This window comes from Dermacentor silvarum, chromosome 4 (assembly GCF_013339745.2).
Source record: "Dermacentor silvarum isolate Dsil-2018 chromosome 4, BIME_Dsil_1.4, whole genome shotgun sequence".
NCBI lineage: Eukaryota > Metazoa > Arthropoda > Arachnida > Ixodida > Ixodidae > Dermacentor > Dermacentor silvarum.
The window spans coordinates 31123231-31144995 of NC_051157.2; the positions used below are offsets into that span (position 1 = coordinate 31123231).

The 21765-nt window shown below is 48.7% G+C and overlaps 1 protein-coding gene across 1 annotated transcript in view; it reads left to right on the top strand.

Moving 5' to 3' along the window:
• Positions 1-21765, top strand: part of LOC119448487 (dachshund homolog 1-like) — a 184025-nt gene that overhangs the window by 65445 nt on the left and 96815 nt on the right. The window contains exon 2 of the mRNA XM_037711762.2: positions 3787-3852. Coding sequence (XP_037567690.1) covers positions 3787-3852 — 66 coding nt within the window. The remainder of the gene's footprint in view (positions 1-3786; positions 3853-21765) is intronic.

Below are 21765 nucleotides of genomic sequence, written 5' to 3' on the forward strand. Positions count from 1 at the left end.
GTCAAAGGTGCTCCTTTCATGAGAGATTCTAGAGTATAGGGACGCTGGCATGATAGAGCGGAAAATAATTATCTCTGTACGAAAGGTTCAAGTCGCAGCCGTCACGTATTTTGACAACTCGACTGGTGGCGGCTTGGTGCTTGGCGGACGCTCGTAAACTGCGATTGTTCATAGGTCAAAAGTAATAAGCATGGTTTCTTCGTCGAATCTTTTCACGGAGCAGTATAGTGATGCGCCTAGCATCCGCATTGGGCTGGCGACGCCAGGGATTGGTTGCTGGTTGTGAACATGCTTAAGCAACCCTTTGGCTACGAGGGACGTTGTAGTATACGTATACCTCGGATTACTTTTGGTCCCTCAATTGGGTTCCAGCTGTACTTTGACGGTGGCGATTCGAACTATGGGAGCCGTTCAAGAATAGTGTTTCATTTTAGAACGACTGAAAGTTGAGCAAGCTGGTAAGGATTCGTGGTACGGAAAGGCAGGCGTCCAATCATGTACACATGAGAACGAAAAGAACCTGGGAGTTGCCTTTCTCGTTCTATACGTGTATTAGCCGTTGGCAGGCCTATAACCTTTCCGTGTACCATGAAAATGTTTCTTTCTTTCTCTTCCGTATAAACCCGTCGCACTTGTTTCTCATTAGGTATCGTCTGGCTCTACACTGCCGCAGCTAACCGTGTCACTGCTATGTTTCTGTACGCCATGGCGACCGCGTATCTCCGTAGCTTTTTCAGTTCACGCCGCCGCCTCATTGTGCCCCGTTCGCGCAGGGAATCCGTGCGCAGTTTTTCTCAGCAAGAGCCGAGTAGCGCGGAGTTAGTGGCCCCGGTGCAGCCAACGTTGTAGCCTCTTCGGATGCTCGCAGAGGAGGCACCCCGGCGGCGTAATTACAGTGTTTACCGGCCAGAGGGGGAGGGCGCCGTGGGGCGTGTCTCGCTGATCGTTCTCTTACTCTCCGTGTCACGTGTTTGGCCCCAGGGCTTCGCCCGCTTTTCGGCGCACCCCCCCCCCCCCCCCCCCCCTCCCCTGTTTCTTTGCTTCCCGAATCTTCGCCCGTTGCCGAAAGCGCGGCCCTGCGGCTTCGGCTGCCTCATATATAGTATAGCAAGCTCGTTCAACTTTAGCGTCTCTCGTTTGTTGGCTTCTCGCGCGCTCGCAACTGCTCACCTCTCCGCGGTGGCATGCAACTAGCTCGTACACCTCTGCGCTTTTTCGTTTTTTCCTGATCGAAATCCACCCAAATTCCTGGAAAGCACGAGGCTATTGTTTAAAGCGAGTTTCGGGTGGTCACCGGAGATGGCGAACCGGATATATTCGTTTGGCGGTATTCGCAAAGACGCACTGCTGCGTCGGTATTTAGTCTTCATATATTTTTCTCGTCGTCGTTGTTGTTGCTCCGAGGCAACATTCTTCGCCAGCAGCAATGTCTGCACGCGCTTGAGCTGAGACCCTATACTATAAGCGACATCAGTAACTACCCGTGCTGAAGTAGTTGGAAGATGACATGCATTGGACTGACGATGACTTTCTTTATATAGCCGTTCCGAAACAGGTTAAGACCACGGGCTTACAAACGGGCCGTTTCTATATGGTGTCATATGGTACTTCGCCCATAGTATGTGTCCGTGTCAACGAGGCACGGCGTGCGTCATGGAAGCACTTGCTTGAAAAATCGCGCCGTGTTAGGCAATCGGACGAAAGCTGAAGCGAGCAGAATTAAGAATGACGAACGTGAATTATCGTTGAAGGCGAGACTTGTGACTCCTCGAATCGGCCTTGTTTTGTGTGTAGAGTCCTCGACTCAAGCCTCACAGTATGCCTTATGAAATGAAGCAAAAGGGAAGGCAGGCATCTATGGAGCCGGCTATCACAACGCTTCAATTACTCTACTCAGAAAAGAAACAAAAAATGGGAGAAATTAAGATGAAAAGAAGAACAAACACTTGCACACACTAACGTGTCACGGGCAGGAAAGTGCAGATTCATTACAGGCACGTGCACCGGAAACATGATCTGTTTGTTGGGTACAGTCACCGCATTTGGCACGGAGCACCAACGACACAATGCGCAAGCATGCCTCACATTGTTATTCAGACTGTATTTCACATTTGTTCTGTATATATATATATATATATATATATATATATATATATATATATAGAGAGAGAGAGAGAGAGAGAGAAAGGGAAGGCATACTTCTTTAAGGCCGCCTACTCCGAAATTCCAGATACACTACTCAGACACGAATAATGAATGAAAGCAAAAAAAATCTGGACACACACTGGACGCACAAACACAAGTCACAAGCACACAACTATAGTCTTACTATAATTATAGCACCGGTAGCATAGTCCAGTACTTGAGCTTTGCTACCTCAGCAACTGTATCCGACGCGAAGCCTCGGAGCTTCGAGAGACATGGGTATACGCGCTGATCGCATCCCACCCTGAATGTGTAACAACGTCGCCGGTAGGTTTATTGGTGGCGGTCACTTTCCCTCCAGCTTCGAAGTCTGCGAGCCGAGACATGGAGCACGAACGCCGCTCCAAGTGGTCGGGCAGCCGCGGTCAACCGAGCGGTCAGACCAGCTCACCGGAGAAGAGTGGTGGGTGGGAAGGCGAGGGATTGCGAAATGAAGGGGGGGGGGGGGGGAGATTGGGATAATGCAGTGGCCCGGGGTCGGCTGTGAGCCAGAGGTTGGCAGCAGCGACCGGAGCACAGGAATCTGGAAGACTCGGACCCTGACAAATGGGGATATGATTGCGTCCGCGCGGCAGCGGGAGGCCGAAAGTGGGAGGTGTGGTGTGGATCAGGTGAAAGAAAGACAGACCACGCCACGCATCGGAATGATCCGCCACCGGTGTCTGGCCGGGCTCTGGGCTGCACAGACCGAGCGATGTATATAGGGAGCGATAGCCCGGAAAAGAAAAAAAAAAAATGTAGGTGATTCGCAGTTGTTGTTGTTGCGTTGCATTTCGTCCCCGACTCTGGTGTGCCGCCGTCTGGTATCTCCTCGCCATTCCAGCGTCCGGGATCTCATCCATCCTTGCTTTCTTCCACTTGCTGTGACGCTGCGAAATGACGGCTTCGCCTTGTGACAGCTAGTGCGCGGGTGGATGAGTGCACGAACACTACACGTACGCCTGCAGTTATTTCGGTGCGGTTTCAGAGAGACAGACAGTTGATGGACCGAGCGGTGTTTCTTCGGACGCTGGCAGTCCCCTCTTGTTCGTGTCTTTTGATCACTTACAGTTGCTTCCTGCGTTCGTCACTGTGGTACTTTTCTGCAGTCATTGTTTCCTAGTAAGTCTCTGCCAAATCGAGTTCTGCTGTCGTTGTATCGACTAATATTTTCTTTTTGGTGTTTGTGCTTAATATCGTTTTTTTTTTTCGTTGTTTTTTTTTTGCTCTTTGTAATTTTTATCCCGGTCGTGGTTAAACAAGAACAAAAACAACAATAATAACAACAACAACACTTATAATTCATAAGACTTGTGTGGGATTCTTCAAGTGTAATGTAGTAGGAACTGCACCATCTAACCAGACCGTGCTTCTGGTGCTGATGCCCGTAATAACATAGCAGTTGTGAAATTGTGAGTTGTGTTATAATGTGTGCAGTGTTTGTTGTTATTTACGTCTTGTCTTCTCGATATCTCTTTAAAGCGAAGCTCTGAAACAATAAGTCAAGGCAACAGATTTAACCCTGTTTGTAGTGCCTTCTTTTTGTACCGTCGCATAAGGTTATTAATAGCAGACGTGCATATTCTTTCTTGTTCCTAACAGATCTGCGAGTCGACTGTGGAACGCTGCCTCCCTCATGGGTGCTGGCTCTAGTCCTGCAAATGCCAGGTGAGTCACATACGCATTCCATTTAGGCATTGATGCACTGGCTGTGCAAGAGGCCTAGACGAGTCGTCTTTCGCGGGGCCGGTGTTGTGTGTCACTTCCATAACTGAGCGTATTAAACTAAACTCGTCGAGACGTGTGTAGTGAACCGCCAGCATTCTGAAGGGCCGACGGTGTCAGGACCTGAAATACGAGACGCAAGCGAGGGCTTTTCTTTTTTCTATTTCGTTTAATTTTTTCTTCTTGCTTTCTTCTGGTTTTCCCTGATATAGATTACCATGTCATTGAAACACGCATACCTATCATATGACTTGTTTTATAGTGAAAACAAAATTTATCAGAATTAACTTTTGTTAGTGCACTTTTTTTCTTCTTATCCCCTGCATTACTTGAAACGCGGACGTAATTGCGTTACGAATCATGGTGTGACGATAGTTAAATAACTAAGTTACACTAATGTACAAATTAATTGTTTAGTTTAATGCAGATGTACCAAGTGCGGAATCGAAGCTGATAGGTAGTGAAGTCATGCTCATCTAGCGAAAATCCTGTGCATATTACTACATTTGGAAAATATGTGTTCAATATCTGCGGTGAAATCTAGCTAGCTTTCAATTGAGCCCTTATCAGCACTGAATTTTCGCCCTGTTGATCAGAGTTTACGGGACCGATAATTCTCTCAGCATTTACCATCAGTAAAGTTGCAGCAATACATTCAATAGCAAGCGACACCCTTCCGCCTACAAGTGCCCAAAATGTGTGAGTACACAATTCTGAAAGAATATACATACACACAAACACACACACACACATATATATATATATATGTGTGTGTGTGTGTGTGTGTGTGTGTGTGTGTGTGTGTGTGTGTGTGTGTGTGTGTGTGTGTGTGTGTGTGTGTGTGTGTGTGTGTGTGTGTGTGTGTGTGTGTGTGTGTGTGAACAGATAGACAGATAGTTATCTCGCTCTGGACGTCAAAGATTCTATACGTCCCGTAATCGCACTGCATCTCACGACCGGCCACCGGGCCGATTTATACGCCGAAGCAATCCGAGGGCCTAAATGCGACACACGATCTCTCACGCTGGCAGCTGCAAACGATGCGAACGCGGATCACTGGAACAGAGGAGGAAAGAAAAAAAAACGAATAAACTTATAAACGCACGAAAACGAACGCACACATTGGTGCAGGAGATACCATGTTCGCGGTATGTATGACGAGACGTTTATGCACTCCCTGCAGGACGAGGGAAACTGAAACTTGATTCACAGACTGGCGTCGTTGCCGATGTTCGGTGAAACACATGCGTCTGTGCTGCAGCCAGCGTTTTACGTCGCTCTCACCCGCCGCTCTCATCCTGCCTATAGCTAAACCTTCTCGCCGCGCCAACTATGTATGTATATATACCTTCGGCACCCCCTTTCCTCCAGCTTCCCCTCAACGCTCCGAACCGCGCGCGTTCTGCTGCCCGATCTCGGCGTGCAAGACCGGGGCAGATGCTCCTCCGGTGAGCAGACACACGACCCCGCGCGCGTATTAAACGTCACCCGTGCCCTATCGTACATTACGCATTATGCAATATGCACCACTGAGGTGGGGGGAGAGGGGGGGGGGGGGGAGGCCGCAGGCCAGCGGCTTCGCGCACCGTGCTTCGTCCCTCCCCGCCACACCCACGTAACCGACCCCAGAGGAGAGAGACGGACTCGGAATCATAAAGGAAAGGCGACGCCTGCTGCTCCAACGAACAGAGACAGAAGATCCCCGAGAGAGAGTGGACTGAACAGAAAAAAACAAGAAAAAAAATGAAAAAAAAAGAAAGGGAAGCCGAGAACGGAGAAAGCAAGAACCACCGCCATGTGTGCGTGCGTGTATTTAACGTATATAGGCAGATACGGCGCAGGACCCGAGGCGGCGTGCGGCGCCTATGAAAGTCGCCATCGGTCTTTCCTCTCGACTTCCATATTTTCCCTATGCGTGCGTTTTCCTTCATTTGGATTTTTTTGTCTGTCTTTCTTTCTATTTCGGGTGGTTTGACTGTTGTGTCGTGCGTGTGAGCCTCCCTCGCACGCTCGCGGCTTTGTTAGCGCGTCATTATTATCATTCTGATGAGACCCGTTCACGCAACGCGCGTGATTCAGCGGCGGCTCCGCACTCGCCGCCGTCGATTACGCTCGTCGGTCCAGGTGCATTTCCGCGGCGCGGGGGCCCCAACCAGCCGTCGGCACCGGGCGCGCTGGTTGGCCCTCGACGCGAGACCAATCGTGCTTGTGCGACGACTCAGCGGAGAGATGAATTCGCTGCCTCGCTTCTAGCCCACATAAACCCTGAGCTTTGCGAACCATATAGTATACGCGAACTCACTTCCAGCAAAGATTATTATTAATATATATTATTTTATTTGAAAACGTGTATACATTTGACAGGAAAGGGAAAGCGAGGAGTAGGCTGGTAACTGCCACCGGAAGGGGCACAACGCCTGCCTAATCTTCAGAAAGGAGGAGATCCCCGTAAACGAAAGGAATTCGACCTCTTTATTGATACGAATTGATAGGAGAGGTTCGCGGCTTCAGTGGCACCGGCCACTCCTCTTCGCAAGGCAAACAAAACTAAAAGCCCGAAAAACACTGCAGACAGTCATATATCGCGAAAACTTGCGAAGTTCCACATACAAGTAGGGGAGGCACATTCGAGAGTAAGACACTCCAAGACACACGTAAACAAATAGAAATACACAAGAGTCCGGGGTAGAATTTCGGGAGTGGGACAAAGAACTGCGAGCTTTGATGACAGGCCTCATCAAAATATGTAGAAAAGGAGGAGGAGTTCTCTGCATGCTTAATACAGTTAGCAGTTAAATGCCGGCATTATGGGCAAGAGCCCTCTCTGATTCCGCCAGTGTTTTGGTCGCGAGCGCAAGTGATGGTGCGCTGCGGCCGCAGCTCGCAGCAACGTGTCCCTCCGCCCGTTCGGTGGTAAATAGGTTAATATCTGCGATGACTTCCATGTAATAATTACGTCATATTTTGCAACATAAGTGTATAATACATAATGTTAAATCGAAATACCTATATATGACGCGTACCTCGAAACGTCAACTTCAGCGACATTCATTGTTCAACTACTGCTCATCTCTTCAAGCGTAAAACTTCCTGTGAACTTGTCTTCTTTGGATGACGCATACCTGTATCTTTCTTTCATATGTGGGAAGCACTATCTTTTTGGTCGTGAATGCCAGCAGGGAGAGAAGTCTCCCTAGGAGCATTCGTAGCTTTGCTTGCTATGTATGAAAAACGTAATCCGTCATATCCGTTTCCACGTGAACCACATTCGGTTAGTAAGCCGGCGCAGCTATCGTTTTCGAACCGCCTCCTCGACGGACTCCCCGAACGAAACTCGCGCAGGACAGGCAGAGGTGTGGTTCATCGCACTGTATGTCCATGCTCGCTCGCAGGCAGTGCATGCTTTCGTGGTTTCGCGGGCTCCTTTCGCGCACGCTTTTCCCAGCACTCGCGAAAACGTGCCGAAAGGCCCGCGAGCCGAGTGATGAAGGGTGCGCGCTTCCGCGAAAATGCGCCGCGCTTCTTCTTCCTCGGGCCTCCACGCGGGGCTGCGCTCGGGCGCGAGATATAGTGCGAGCGCGCCCTTCGAGCGGAAAAAGAAAGTTCCGATTTCCCGCGCCGCAGATGTGGATGCGTTGGCTCGCGCGAAATGGACGTCGTTTCACAGAGTGCGCGGACGCCTGCCTGCCTTGTCTGTCCGCTTACAGAGCTGCGTGGACCACCACAGATGGCCTCTGCCGCGGGCCGTGTAGCTCTATTTCTTTCCCCTTGGCAAGCTTCGTTCGTTTCGATGCGTTGCCTTTCGTTCTCTCTTCCGTTTGTATTGTGATTATTTGTTTCGTCGTCTTCTCGTAGTTCTTTTCTCTGTTGTTTCTCTGTTGCCTTTTACTTGCCTTCCTTCCTTTCTTATTCTTCACTGGATGAACGGTTGGTTACCTCTCGCAAAAAAAAAAAAAAAAAAAAAAAAAAAGTTGCTCGCCTAAATTGATCGTTCCCGCTGTAAATCTCTCGCTCCCTGCCGTAACGCGACACCGTGCAACTATACTTCACAGCGCGATAATTATTGTTGTTTTCTTTTACTTGAGCCCATATATTCAATTAGAGAAAAAGAAAGGAGAGGGACAGGGTGGCACCTGCCATCAGAAAGGGCACATCGCTTGTCTGCTTTTCGGGAAGTGGTAGAAAAATAGAAATAAAGTGAAGGGAAGGAAAATGGGATGAAAGAACACGGTGTTGGATCACGATGACTCAAGTAAAGCAACGACAACGAATAAAGCGGCGGCAGTGAAAAAAAAAAAAAAAAAAAAAAAAGAAAGTCTCACGGCAGGTCGCACTAATTAATGAACGAAAAAAGTAAGAGGTTCGGGAAAAAGTTACCCGGCTATTTTTTTCCCCCGAGATCCGTGTAGAACGTTTGCGGAGAAGAAATAAACTGGGAGATATAAAGATTGAAAGATAAGCGTTTTTTTTTTTTTTTCGCTATAACAGTAAAGTGTGCCCCGTTCGTTTCGCTGTGGGACGAATTAACGTAGGCCTTCGTTATAGGCGGAACCGTGAGTTCCTTAATTTATGTGTTTCCCCATCACACCGTCACGCCACAACAAATCAGCCAACGCGGCCTGCATGTAGCCCTTCGCGCGCGCCGCTGGTAGTCACGACTACAGCGCAGAACGATTGTATGCAGGTATAGCGTTAGAGTGTATTATACGCTTTTGTGTGCGCGAATACAGAAAGCGGGCGTTGTCTTCCTGTCTGTCGCAATGTTTCTTTAATTCCATCCGCTTCCTCGAGAGACAGCGATCTGAAGGCCCCGACGGCTGCGGTGTCCAAATTCGCCCGGAGCAAGAAACTGCTGAACTTGTAGAAAAAGGAAAAACAATCAGAAAAAAATATGTAAACAACAAAAACGAAGAACCGAAAGGAACAAACGAAATGAGGTTTTCTTCTTCTATACTCTATCCTGCACGAAACGAAAAAGAAGTTGCTCTCGTGTGTATACTATAGTGGCACCACTCGCATCAAAGCGCCAAGAGATAGACACGCATGCGCAAAGCGAAGCGTGACTTTCCGCACGCTTGGGCATTTGGCAACAACACAACGCAGCGCGCTCCGAATGCGGGTGACACAGGCACCGTAAATCAGCTGCACTCCCCCCCCCCCCCCCCCTTCCCCTCCCATTCTCCCCTTTTCCTCCCTTGGTCTACGCCGCCGATTCACTGCCGCCTATAGCACTTCTATAATACGTGCTGTCGGGAAGGTCGGTTGAACGCGGTGGGCAAGCAAACAGAGGCGCAAGTAGGCATGCAAGAATAAAGAGACGACTGAATGCACTGTTCCTCGTGCAACTCAGCGAGTATATAGTAGTTTACTGCGCTTCTCGCAACGCCCTGCATATCGTTCGCGCGTTCGCAGTGGTAGAAAAGACGTTCGGCTTTTGACTTTGTCTTGTTGTGTGGGCTCGCGCGTTTTCGAGTGTGCTACCTGGGCGGCGTGTTCTTTATCTGTAGCGCGCTCCGGACGAAGTGTTCGTTTCTTTAAAGGGCAGTGGAGCAAGGAAGACCGACCGGCGTCGAGATTGGGCATGCGATCGTGCCCCCCCTTCCGGTGGCTCGGTCTTATACTGACCACCTGCCGTTGCCGTATACTGCTGGTTGGCGCTTTCTGCATGCGTATACGGCTGTTGCGATGGCCTCATGTTGGAGCGGTGCCCGGCACTGTGCGGCTTAATCAGCACGAATCTGCGAACCAGAAAGAGAGAAAAGAAAAGTATCAGAAAAAGAAAAGAGTGCTCTTCAAGTTGCTTGGAATAGAAAGGAGCCGCGGGTAATTAAACGGCGCCCTAGGCGTAAGACATTTGCACTGGAAACTCTTTCGGATGCGTAATTTCAGCAGCAGTTTTCAGTATCCCCGGCAGTTAGTGGCGTGTTGCTCAGAAAACGTGGATGGCCGTTAGGGCACCTTAGCTTCTTGCTTATCGTTCTCATAGAGAAAGAGAGAGAGAGATAGAGAGAGAGAGAGGTGGAAGTGAAGGGAAAAAATGAAAGCACGTTCAAATGCGCGTTCGCTCACGTTATTTCCAAGGCAACAGTTTTCCGGAAACCTTCGCAACGCACCGACTGCCGTCTGATAGCAGTGAGCGTCGGGCACCCTCTCCTCCTTTCAAACGCGTTGACCGACTGTTTGGTTTTCCTCGAGCGGGGCCGCCTGTTGACGTGCCGTCCCTTCCGTCTGTCCACAGGCTTGACAGACGCATTGTGGTCGCCGGGACTTCCCTAAACGACATACGCGCTTTATTGTTGCTTCTTGTGCGGTCCCAGCCGGAGCTGGTGGGCCATGTCTCCTTTTCACGTTATTCGTGCGTGCTGCCGGAGCTTCTGTGTACCCGAAAAGAAATGCAATATGGGTGCTGAGGCCAATAGAGTACATAGCTTGAGGCGCATTGGGACTTACAGCGCATACAGCGTAAGGCCGGGCTCTTCCCTTGCAGTTGTTTTCGGGGTCGCTGCCACCGGTCCCGTCTCGCATCGCCTTCTTTTTCGTTTCTAACAGAGATCGGTGTGATGCCGAAGTGTATAACGCTATAGAGACACGCACAAGCGCGCGTCCTAAGAAAGCACACGATGACACGAGGGCTGCTTTGAAGGAAGGTGAAAGCTTCACGGATGGCAGGCATTGCGTGGTGCAAAGTTTGCGGGAGGTCGAACCGTCCCGGTTCTTATTGTTCCGTCAAAAGTCGCCCTGTGCCCGTGTGTCGACACTCGCTTCTTCGCTCGCTCACAGGGAGTGGCTTCGCGTATTGAACGGTGGAAGAGCTGCGTGGCTCGTCACCTCGCGTTTTGACGCTCCAGCGGTCTCGTCGTCGTGTTGCCCCGAAATTGCCCGCCGTATACCTGGCTGGTCGATTGCCCCACGTTGCAACGTGTTTCTTTTTTTCTCTTTTTTTCTTCTCTATTAACTGCTGAAATGCATTGGAAAGGAGGTGGTGAACGATCTCAGGCTTTCTTTCTTTCTTTCTTTCTTTCTTTCTTTCTTTCTTTCTTTCTTTCTTTCTTTCTTTCTTTCTTTCTTTCTTTCTTTCTTTCTTCCATCCGAAGCTCCTTATTTCGTAAAATAACGAGCTTCGTTTGGTAGGAGGGACGTGGCACCTTTAATTTATGCTCGCGTTATCGACGCGGCTGAGAGGCAAACGATGGATGCATGTTCGACGTCAGGACCTAGCGCAGTTTGTTTCACTTTCTTACTGAGGTACAATTTGGACAGCTGTCCGTTCTCTGAGCAGACTGTCGTGGTGTCACCTTGGTCACGAGTGGAGCGTCTACATTTTAAGCGTCAAAAAAGCTATATACTCCGTCTTTTTTAAAAGGTGGTCAAGTTTGATTGACAGACTATACAGCCGTGTGTTGCATCTTCCTCGTGCATGTGATCACTTTGCTTCAGTCTTTCATCATTTGTGTTCACTTTCTCTGTGCCTGTATAGGGCAACCAACAGAAATTTTGTCAGGTTAACTACCCGCTTTTCCTCTCTCTGTATCTGTTCGTGGTCTGCGACTATACAACACGCAGGTATCACCGCTACCTATGCAGCTAATGAGAAAACGCGACTGGCATAAATACTTGTACAGAAATAAAACGAAACAATTCGCCGTTGTTTTTTTGTTTTGGTCGAACGTGAGCAGGCGCCGTCGCCTGCGATATAGTAATTGAGCGGCGAAAGCTTGCGCCAAAACCTGCAAGTTTGTTCTGTCAACGTCTCCGTGTTTGCTTTCATAAGAATTTCAAAAGTTGGAAATTGAATTGCATTCTGGAGTTTTACGTGCCAAAACCACGATTTGATTATGAGGCACGCCGTAGTGGGGGACTCCTGATTAATTTTATCCACCAGGGGATCTTTAACGTGCCACCAATGCACGGGGCACGGGCGTGTCTTTAATTTCGCCCCCATCTAAATGCGGCCGCCGCGGTCGGGATTCGATCCCACGACCTCGTGCTTAGCAGCGCAACACCATAGCCGCTAAGCCACCGCGGCGGGTAAAAGCTGTGAAAGAATCGTTCCATGGCTCAAGTGGCCTGACGCTCAAATATTGGTACCATAGGCAGGAAAAGTAGGGAAAGTATGGACTGCTGTTTTATCTATTAAACGTTAAATTAGATTATGTGCACTTACTCTGTTCAGCATTTAGAATTGCATTGTTTTGCACTTATTCTTCAAACTGGCGGACACCATTGGCATGTCTTACAAAAGAAAAGAAGAACGAAACAAACAAGAAACCAAACGAAAAAATAATACCCCTACCAAAAAATGTTATAACACATAAAGCCACATGTCCAATAAGCTCATATGATCATATGATAACGCATATAAAACATATCTGTTCATATGTGATTATTGTAATTCTGGTATATGTGTGATGTGATGCTTTTCCATAAGGAATAGCCAAACAAAAGAAAAAAAAAAAGCCTTCAGGCTTCAGTTTCTTTTAGCCCCCTATGTAAATTACTGAGAACAGCATTTTCTAGGTAAGCCTATACAAATCCGTTCATATCGTCTGTTTTTCGTTTGCCCGTTCATATCGCCTGATCGCCTGTTTTGCGTCTGCACCAGCAGTCCAGAGCAAGCGGTGGCGTATCGAGAGATTTAAAGATTGATAAAATTCATGATTGGGCCGTATCGCAGAGGAAGCGCATCACGGCCGCCGTATGTAGAACTTCCTAGCCCTCCCAATGTATCTACATAAAAGCAGCGTCTATAGGTGCTTCGTTCGTGACCTGGTTTCATGCGCTGCTCTCCACCATGTCGTCGAGCTGCGGCGACAGATGGGACCGGGCTTATCGTTGTGCATCCGGTCTCGATGGGCAAACCGCTTTCTCCCTCCTCCCTCTGATATTATGCAGAAGCGATGTTCCCTACAAAGACTGTTCTTCAGAGTTTTTAACAGCCGAAATATTGCTTTGTTTTGAACCCCCGACCACCCTCTCCGCACTTGTTTGTTTGTTTGTTTGTTTGTTTGTTTTTATGGATTTGCTTTGCGGGGTCAAGCGTTCCTGTGACCGTTTCGTCTTCTTCCTTTACATTATAGCTTTCCGAAGAAAAAAAAATTAGCGGAGCTGATGGGCACCTAGGTAATCCTGCCTTTTTAGGCTAGGCTATGCACTACGAAGTCATCCTCAGAATTTTTTTGAATTTATTGATTATTGATAGATTATTGATTAGCTATTGATTGGCTATCGATTGGCTATCGCAAGCTATTGGCCACGTATTTGGCCTAGGCTAAGCACTACGAAGTCATCCCCAGCACTTCCAGGAATTTATTGATTATGGATCGATTATCGATTAGCTATCGATCGGTTATCGATGACTGACTAAGCTTAAGTAGTCCCAACCATGCTTAGCTAGACTTAGCCAGGCGCAGCTTCGCTAGTTAACAGGGGTATGTGTCATTGCGGGTCGACCCTTTCTGCACTGCCGTCTGGATCGGCCCAGATTTTCGGATTCAGCTGGCACATTACTCCCGGCTTAAACAGCTCCGCTGTTAAAATAAACCTTCGCGAAATGTCTCGTGCGAAATGTTGCAGCGGGGCGACTGCAACCACGTCAGTCGTGTGTGTATGTGTGTGTGTGTGTGTGTGTGTGTGTGTGTGTGTGTGTGTGTGTGTGTGTGTGTGTGTGTGTGTGTGTGTGTGTGTGTGTGTGTGTGTGCGTGCGTGCGTGCGTGCGTGCGTGCGTGTGCGCGTGTGTGTGTGTGTGTGTGTGTGTGTGTGTGTGTGTGTGTGTGTGTGTGTGTGTGTGTGTGTGTGTGTGTGTGTGTGTGTGCTCATTACAGCGAAACTTCCGTCGTACACTTAGACAGTTGCGATATGTTATTGCTATATAGGACAGCTATGTGCCGTTGGCAAGCACAATCGCGAGTTCTACTTCAGTACGCTCGCTATATTTCCTGGATAATTGGTGAATCAACTTTGATGGTGTCCTTGGCTCTGGCCAGAACGATGCTGGATGATGGGTGCATTTATTACTGGAGTGCTGTCAACAAATTACCGGCTGCGAATGGAAGCCATCATGACAAGCACCCCCACCGCCCCTTTTTTTTTTCTTCAAGAAGTTTAAAGAGAAAGAAAACAAATATATAGATATTTTAATGTTAAGCGACGCATTCGACTGGGCGTTCCAGGCCGTCCTTGCAATGCTACTGATGTCGTTCGAGATTGGTGTAAGAGATTGGTGACATTGCTTGAATAAACTCGTCTGTCATTCTGGACACTACCAAACTTTATCGATATCAAGGTGGCTGACTGGGCTAGTTGGTTGTTCATACTGGTAATACACAGCGCGAGACCAAACACGGGGACGAATAGCAGACACGGACAAGCGCTGACTTCCAATCGATTATTTTATTGACAGACATGCTTTATATATGCATGTCAAGGAACAGATACAAAGAAAAAGAAGTACTTCCACTGACAAGGAAAAAAAAAAAAAAAAAAACAGAATCCGCTATTCGTTCCCGTGTTTGTTCTCGCGCTGTGTATTACCATTATCGATATCGTCGAATTCAACCATACTTGCACTTTGATCAATCAGGCTGTGCGTAGCCATCATATGAACCAATCAGAGATTAAAGATGGCGGAATATTATGGTGTCGAGAAGGTGTTGGAGCCCGCTTCTACTCGCATAGTAAGGCTTAGTTCCTGTTTTGCTGCCGAAGTTCCTGAACTGCTGTCGAAACACTCCGAAACGACCCACTGAACATGCCATAAGAGTGTTCGAATTCCCAAGCATGTAAGGCCACGGAAAACGCGCTCATGAATTATTTCTCGCCGCAGAGACCGAATCGTTTTTTTTTTCGGTGTACCGCTTCGATTTGACCGCCATACTGAGAGCGAGAAATAAGAAAGTTGCAACCAAGATGCTTCACGGACGTCTAAATCGTGCCCGAAAGCAGTTGCAGCGGCGGCAGCCAATGGGGAAAAGCCGAAGGAGGTGACTTCAATAAAAACGCAGTGGGCACGAAACATCTCCCCCCACGGTGATAAATGTTCCTCCGCGCTGGCCTAGCGTATGGACGGAAAATTAGAGAGAAAGAAGAAAGCAGGAGAAAGGGACGGAAAGTTGAAGAGGGGAGGTGAACTCACGTCGCAATCACACGAGCGAGGCGACTCTCGTCTGCGGCCCAAATGGCAGCGTCACGACTTGGCTCGGGCCGCGCACGCCATTGGCGGCGAACGTGCGGGCCTTAATGGTGGCCAGCGCGATTCGTCGTCGTCGTCGGCAACGACGACGCCGTATCCGTTCCTATGTGCACGAGGAAGCGCGGGCCCTGCGCGGCGTAGCCGTGGTGCGCGCGGGGCACGTCCTCGACGAGGAGCGGCGGCAGCGCGACAGCCACACGCGTTCTCGACATGTCCACGCTGAAACCTCGATCTTGCAAATTTCGTAGAGTGCCTCGAGAAACACTGTTCATCCCTGGTTGCCAATTTTTATTTTCCTGTTAGTTAAAAAAAATACTATAGTTACTATTGAAGGCGACGGAAAAAAAAAAAAAAAAAAGAAAGTTACAGAGGCATCCCGCCGCGGCGGCCGCATTTCGATGGAGGCGAAATGCAAAAACGCCCGTGTGCTTGCGTTGTAGTGCACGTTAAAGAACCCCAGGTGGTCAAAATTAATCCGGAGCCCTCCACTCCGGCGTGCCTCATAATCAGAACTGGTTTTGGCACGCAAAACCCCAGAAGAAGAAGTTACAGAGGCACTTAAGGCTCCTTACGTGCATTGAATGCGAACACATTATGACTGTTCGGGGTGGTACTTTTTACTTGGTCATGTGCTCGAATTGGGCGAAGTCAATTTTGAGGGTGGACCACCCAAATTTTTGGTGTGGGCCAAGTCAATTTTGGGAGCGGGCCACGTTGGTTTTGAACGTGGGTCAAATCAATTTTCGAATTGGGCAAAGTAAATTTTCTAAATGTGGGCCACGGTGTCCGTCCGACGCCGTGGCTTCTCACCCTGGGATTTCGCAGTGCGAGCCGGAGCAAAACCAGCGCCGGAAACGTGACGTCATAACACAGGGGTTTTGGTACCACGGATGTTAACGTCGGTCGCTCGGCGGATTTTCCGTTACATATGGGGCATATAATGTTTTCGCATTAAGAGAGCCATTGCAGACCAGCCATTCTTCCGTCTCTGAAATCATTTACTGTGATATAAACTTCAGGCTCCCAAAGCAGACACCGTCATCTCCTCAACAACCATTTTATTCTTTTCGATGAGCACGACGTCATTTTCGTTCGCCTGCTGTGGCCTCTGAGATACATGCACAGACGGTGAACTCTCAGAATCTTCGTGGCGCACAATTAAGACACCGCAATGGGCGCGTCAACTCAGTGGTTATAAAGCGCGTCTGGGTTACCAACTGCGCGAAGTCGCAGGGGCCGGACTTTGATTTACCGCTGGCGGTGGTAAGCAGGCTGTTCATGTTCTTCACCATGTATGTAGTGACGGTTATGCTAAGGATGCTGAGACGGTCTGACGAAGGCGGCGGCATTACGACGATCGCGATGTCCCGGGAAGGGTGGAAGGACACAGCAAACCATCCAATTTATGGCTGATCCTCCGTAGTGGGTTTAGCCATACCACTAGGCACCAAACCAAACAGCAACAACCCCCCCCTCTCTCTCTCTCTCTCTCTCAACTGCTTTCGCATTTTGGAAAAGAAAAAGAAAGGAAGAAGTGGTGGTGTGTGGATTCATACTCTGAATCTCCACCAGAATGTACGTTGATATAAGACGAAATGCACTTACGCTAAGTGACGAGGCGCAGAACGAGATAGGGGATTGGGCGACCCTCCGATCACCATTGTCCTCGCTGCATCAATGGTGTCCTATTTGTCGATTTCAACAGTCCCGTAGTAATATATTAAGCGTAACGCTCGTCGATTCCTTCACGAAATGTCGCATTTCCCTAATGCAATGTAGTACAATCCACCGCGTTCTGTGAATCACGGGGCATATATATAGTGGCCGGGCTCATATAGACGTCGCCAGGGCGTTCACTTTCTCTGCGCGGCTCACGAATACCGGTTGATTATGAGAGTCTGAACGTGCGAAGTATGAAGAAAATAACGAGTCTGAACCTGCGCTACCATAATGCATCGCCGAAATATAAAGAAACTGCTGTACTTCCACTCTGTACAAGCTGACCTCAGCTCCTCGCATCGTGAGTCCCGATCACAGCCGCTCGCGGTGCGGGCAACGGAAACAGCGCGCGCGGCGTAAGCTCGCCCGCTAGCAAATGACGACTCCCTCTCCTCGTCACTATACGCGGGGGAAAAAAAAAACGTGCCTCGGAGGAGGCAACGCGCAGTCGGCGAAACAATCACACGCCCGAATTCGGGCACGCTCACGGACACACCGCAGCACGTACTGCGAGCACATATGTATACTCGTATATATATATCTAGTAGATGGGGCGAGGGCTGCAGGCACGGCCCGCTTTCGAGGATCCGCCGGCCGAAGGACGCGACGCATTGGGCTGGGTCGTCCAATGCTCATGCGCATGTCGGCTCGCTTCGTCGTGATGGCTCATGCGCCGGGCCGGGCGTTTCAGCTGGGCGCGCGCGGTCGTGCGCAACCCGTAATTTTCACTCCCACGGAACTATTATACCTTCTCTCTCTCACCCTCGCCGCGTCTGGGAAAAGACGACTCTTGAAATCCTTCTCTCACTCTCGCCAGCCATTTGGAAACGGTCGGCCCGACGAGCTGGGCGAAGTCATTTCGAAACTGTCTTTCTCTTTCTCGAACCGCTTCTCCTCTTGTGTATACCTCCGATTCTTTCTTTCTCGCCTCGTTATTGCGGTAGCGCCGGCCCTTGGGGCCTTCGTTCTTTCTTTCTTTCCTTCTTCCTTTCTTTGTTTGGTCTCACGCGGTCGGAAATACTTGCGTTTATTGCTTTCCTTTCTCTGTAACGAGTCTTGCTGTTTAACGCCACATATGGTTTTGTCCTTCTCTCAGTTAGACTCTCTTTCTCTCTCTCTATCTCGCTCTCTCCTCTCGTTTTGTAGCCGCGTAGTACGTGAACCTCTTTCGTTATATGCTCATTTCGTACCTGGCCAGATCACGATCGTCGTGGAAGAGAGATGCGCCATTCGCGAAGCCTTTTTTGCCGCCGCCACCGCCGTGCCCGCTGAGATATGCGTTCAGCCGGCGCTTCGTGGGTTGCTTTCACTTTCCACTGTGAAATGGATTGTGTTATTATATTGCCGTGCTGTTCGTCGGGCGAGGTCTTATGCTCGTGATAAAGACGCAGTGCACGTGGATCTGTTTGTATATATACATGTGTGTGTTGTTCAGATGGTTGTTCGTGAGTTGTTACTCACACACAACCTACTGATATATGTGCCGCCGTTCGTTCTTGTAGAGTTTAATATTTGCGTAGATTTTTGCGAGAACTATGCGCGAGGTGCAACATGACTACACCGTATAAATTCGTGTGATCGCCACACTCGCGTCATAGCAGCACGCGTTACTTTGATTTTTCAGCACTTTTGTACGTGTGTAAACCTCGCCTTGGCCGTTAGAAAGCGAAACTATATAGCTATCTTCCTGCGAACAATTGTGGACAATGTGAGCGTAGCCATAAAGTCAAGACAAGTACAGTCGCAACCACAGACGTTGCACCGTCGATCTCTGTCGTTAACAGTATTTATTGTCGCTACCACTACCGTGGTCGCTGCATTCTGTGAATAAAGATAGCTTCGGTTTCACGAAGGCGTACTTTGTTGAAAGAAAGCTTCGCGTTTCCTTTATTGTTCTTCTTTTTTACTGGTTGGGGGGGGGGGGGGGGGGATTGATCGCCAAATGTCGATATAACTGCCGCATCCTGGCACTTCGAGCTGAATGGCGAAAGTAAGTGCATGGACTGTGTTATACAGTAAATTCACTCAGTTGCGTACAGCGGAATGTCTCCTGACTCGAGCGAATACGGGTGAGTTTCCGTTCGCAACACCCAGGTCGCACTCATTTGGACTTGTACCATTTCATCTTCCGTAGATCGCCGCTGTCGTCGTGTGTATACTTGCTTGTTAACGTGCTTTATTGTTGTTGTTGTTGTTGTTGTTGCTGCTGCTGCTGTTGATTCCGTGCATTACTGTGCATCCAAAGGTGACAATAGTTTCCCTGGCGCAAATATGTAGGATTCCGGCGACAGTTTCGCAGAGGTATGCGATAACTCGCGTAACACTGTTCGCTCCTCCGAGCGTCGGAAGAGCGCGGGAACGAGGTCGTGCGTGTCGTTTCCGACGGCCCTCTTTTGTTTTCCGACCGCGCAGCTCCGAGAGTATACGTACCATCAAAGAGAGTACACAGAACAAGAAAGCGAAACAAAGACCGAAGGAGTGGCGCGGAGAGTTTTACGACCGGCTTGTGTTCGAAGGCGTCGTTGTTTCAGCGGATACTCGCGGCACGCGATGCAGGCCGTACGCGCGGCTCGCCGTCGTGTCCCCTTAAAATTGTGTCCTCCCACCCTACCTTCTTCTTCTTTTACGGCGCTCTTCCGCGCAAATAATACTTTCTTTTACGACTGCGGTTGTCATCGTCACTGCGGGCTCTTAGCTTAACGCTTTCCAGTTCCGTTCTCGCTGCTTGTCCGTGCATAAAAAGGAGGGCGCTGCGTTCGACATGTGTGTGTGTGTGTGTGTGTGTGTGTGTGTGTGTGTGTGTGTGTGTGTGTGTGTGTGTGTGTGCGCGCGTGTGTGTGTGTGTGTGTGTGTGTGTGTGTGTGTGTGTGTGTGTGTGTGTGTGTGTGTGTGTGTGTGTGTGTGTGTGTGTGTGTGTGTGTGTGTGTGTGTGTGTGTGTGTGTGTGTGTGTGTGTGTGTGTGTGTGTGTGTGTGTGTGTAAACCCACTGCAAGACACTGCAGGCGCAGTTTGAGGGGTGTGAGTTCAGCGTTGCAGGCTGTGAGTTCTTGCATTCACTCCTCCGGATGGCGCGCGTGCGTTCGGACCATCGCCGACGCTTATACGAGCTCTGAGGGGTCCTGGTTTAATAGCCGTTAATGCAGGCCATTCATTTGCGTGAGGTTCTGTGGTTCCGTGTGTACATAAAACGCGAGAGCGTTTTCGAGGTTGGCGGAGCCTGTACTTTCTGTTCGAGAAAAAAGAAAGAAAGAAAGAATTAGCATAAACGCTGACAGTCTAGAAGGCTTCTTGACTCATTCCCCATATCGCCTTCGATTTGTATTCCTTATGAGAATTTGAACTTGTTATTGTGAAAGTTCGCAGTTTTGTTTGAAATAGTTCCCCCTGCGAAAAAGAAGTAAAATCCGTCGTGCCAGCGAGTAATTCAGGAAAGTTTGCCTTCTTCTGATCCTGCGCTACTTATATATAGAGTATCCAGTTTTTTAATGTCCCCGTCCCTGTATTATGGAGCTATAGACTCCGTGAGAACTTGGATAAAGAAAGAGCCTTCTCGACGGTTCTGCACGCAGAGTTCTTTGAGTCGAGAGACGGAGGGACGAAAAGAAAGTTTTATGGCGCCTTCATTTGTGCGGCGTTTAACAAAAGAATTCCGTGGCCGTCGCTGCCGGCGCGCCTGTTCTGAGCCGCGCGAGCGATTCTTCATTTCTGCAGCAACGGCGGGGCAAGGCCCGGTGGTCTCGGTCTGGACGTCGCCCGCTTTGTCGAAATGGGCTATAAAGCCTTGCCACAGGCACGGCAGCCTTTCTGATGCCTCTGCTGCTGCAGCGTTGAGCCGTGGGGTCATTTAATGGTCGCTGCAGCCAGATGAAAGGAGGGTATATCGAAGGTATAAAGGAAGGGAAAGAAAACAATTTGAGTCACTCTACTGAGCAGCAAACGGTGCGCGCACATTAATTACCTTCGTCGGGTTATGGTGCTCTCGCTATCAGTACTTGTGTTTTTTCTTTCTTTCTTGGCTTTCGCTAACTGATTCTACGAGCACGTGCTGTCGGGGAAGAAGTTCCGCATTGCGGATGCCAATTTAATAACCTCGACCCGGATTCGCGACGTTGTATCGCTTTTCGCATGGTAAGTTAATCTTATAACGCCATTCTTGAAGTTGGAAACATCATGAAAAGGAAAGTTGGCATCTTGACTGGAAGGAGCAGGAGGCAAGTAAGGAAGCCCGTGCAGATTACTTAGAAAGAAAGCTATAGACCTCGCACTTGAAGAAAGTATTAGTCTTAGTAACAGACCTGGTGTTAAGGGCTTTTCAGAGTACTGTCATTTTGTACCTATTGAGCTAACTATGAGGGTGAGTGTGAACTAATCGACAACTTGAAGCTTTGAAAAATTGAAGGAACAATGAATAGCTCTGTTGTTTGTTTATAAACGTCACCGGAAACCCTGGCTGTCATCGTTCTCCGATTGGAGGTATTGTTGTCAAACGTACGTAAGTCGTTAGGTACTTCGCGAAAAGCCACGCTACTTCTGCTTCTTTTTATAAGATAATCGAGAAGCTAAAGGTCCAATTTACAGCGGTCCACGCCACCTTCCCCTGAGACATGTCTGCTAATGATCATCTGGAATATTATTTCCCATAACACTCTTTTGTTATTGATCTATCTATCTATCTATCTATCTATCTATCTATCTATCTATCTATCTATCTATCTATCTATCTATCTATCTATCTATCTATCTATCTATCTATCTATATCTATCTATCTATCTATCTATCTATCTATCTATCTATCTATCTATCTATCTATCTATCTATCTATCTATCTATTATTTACGTCGTGATCGTCGTCCGGAGAGTCCAGAGAGATACGACAGCATTCACTGTGAACAGTCATGTAGTGCAAGAACAATACTTTTACGTGATAACATTATAACACCTATATAGC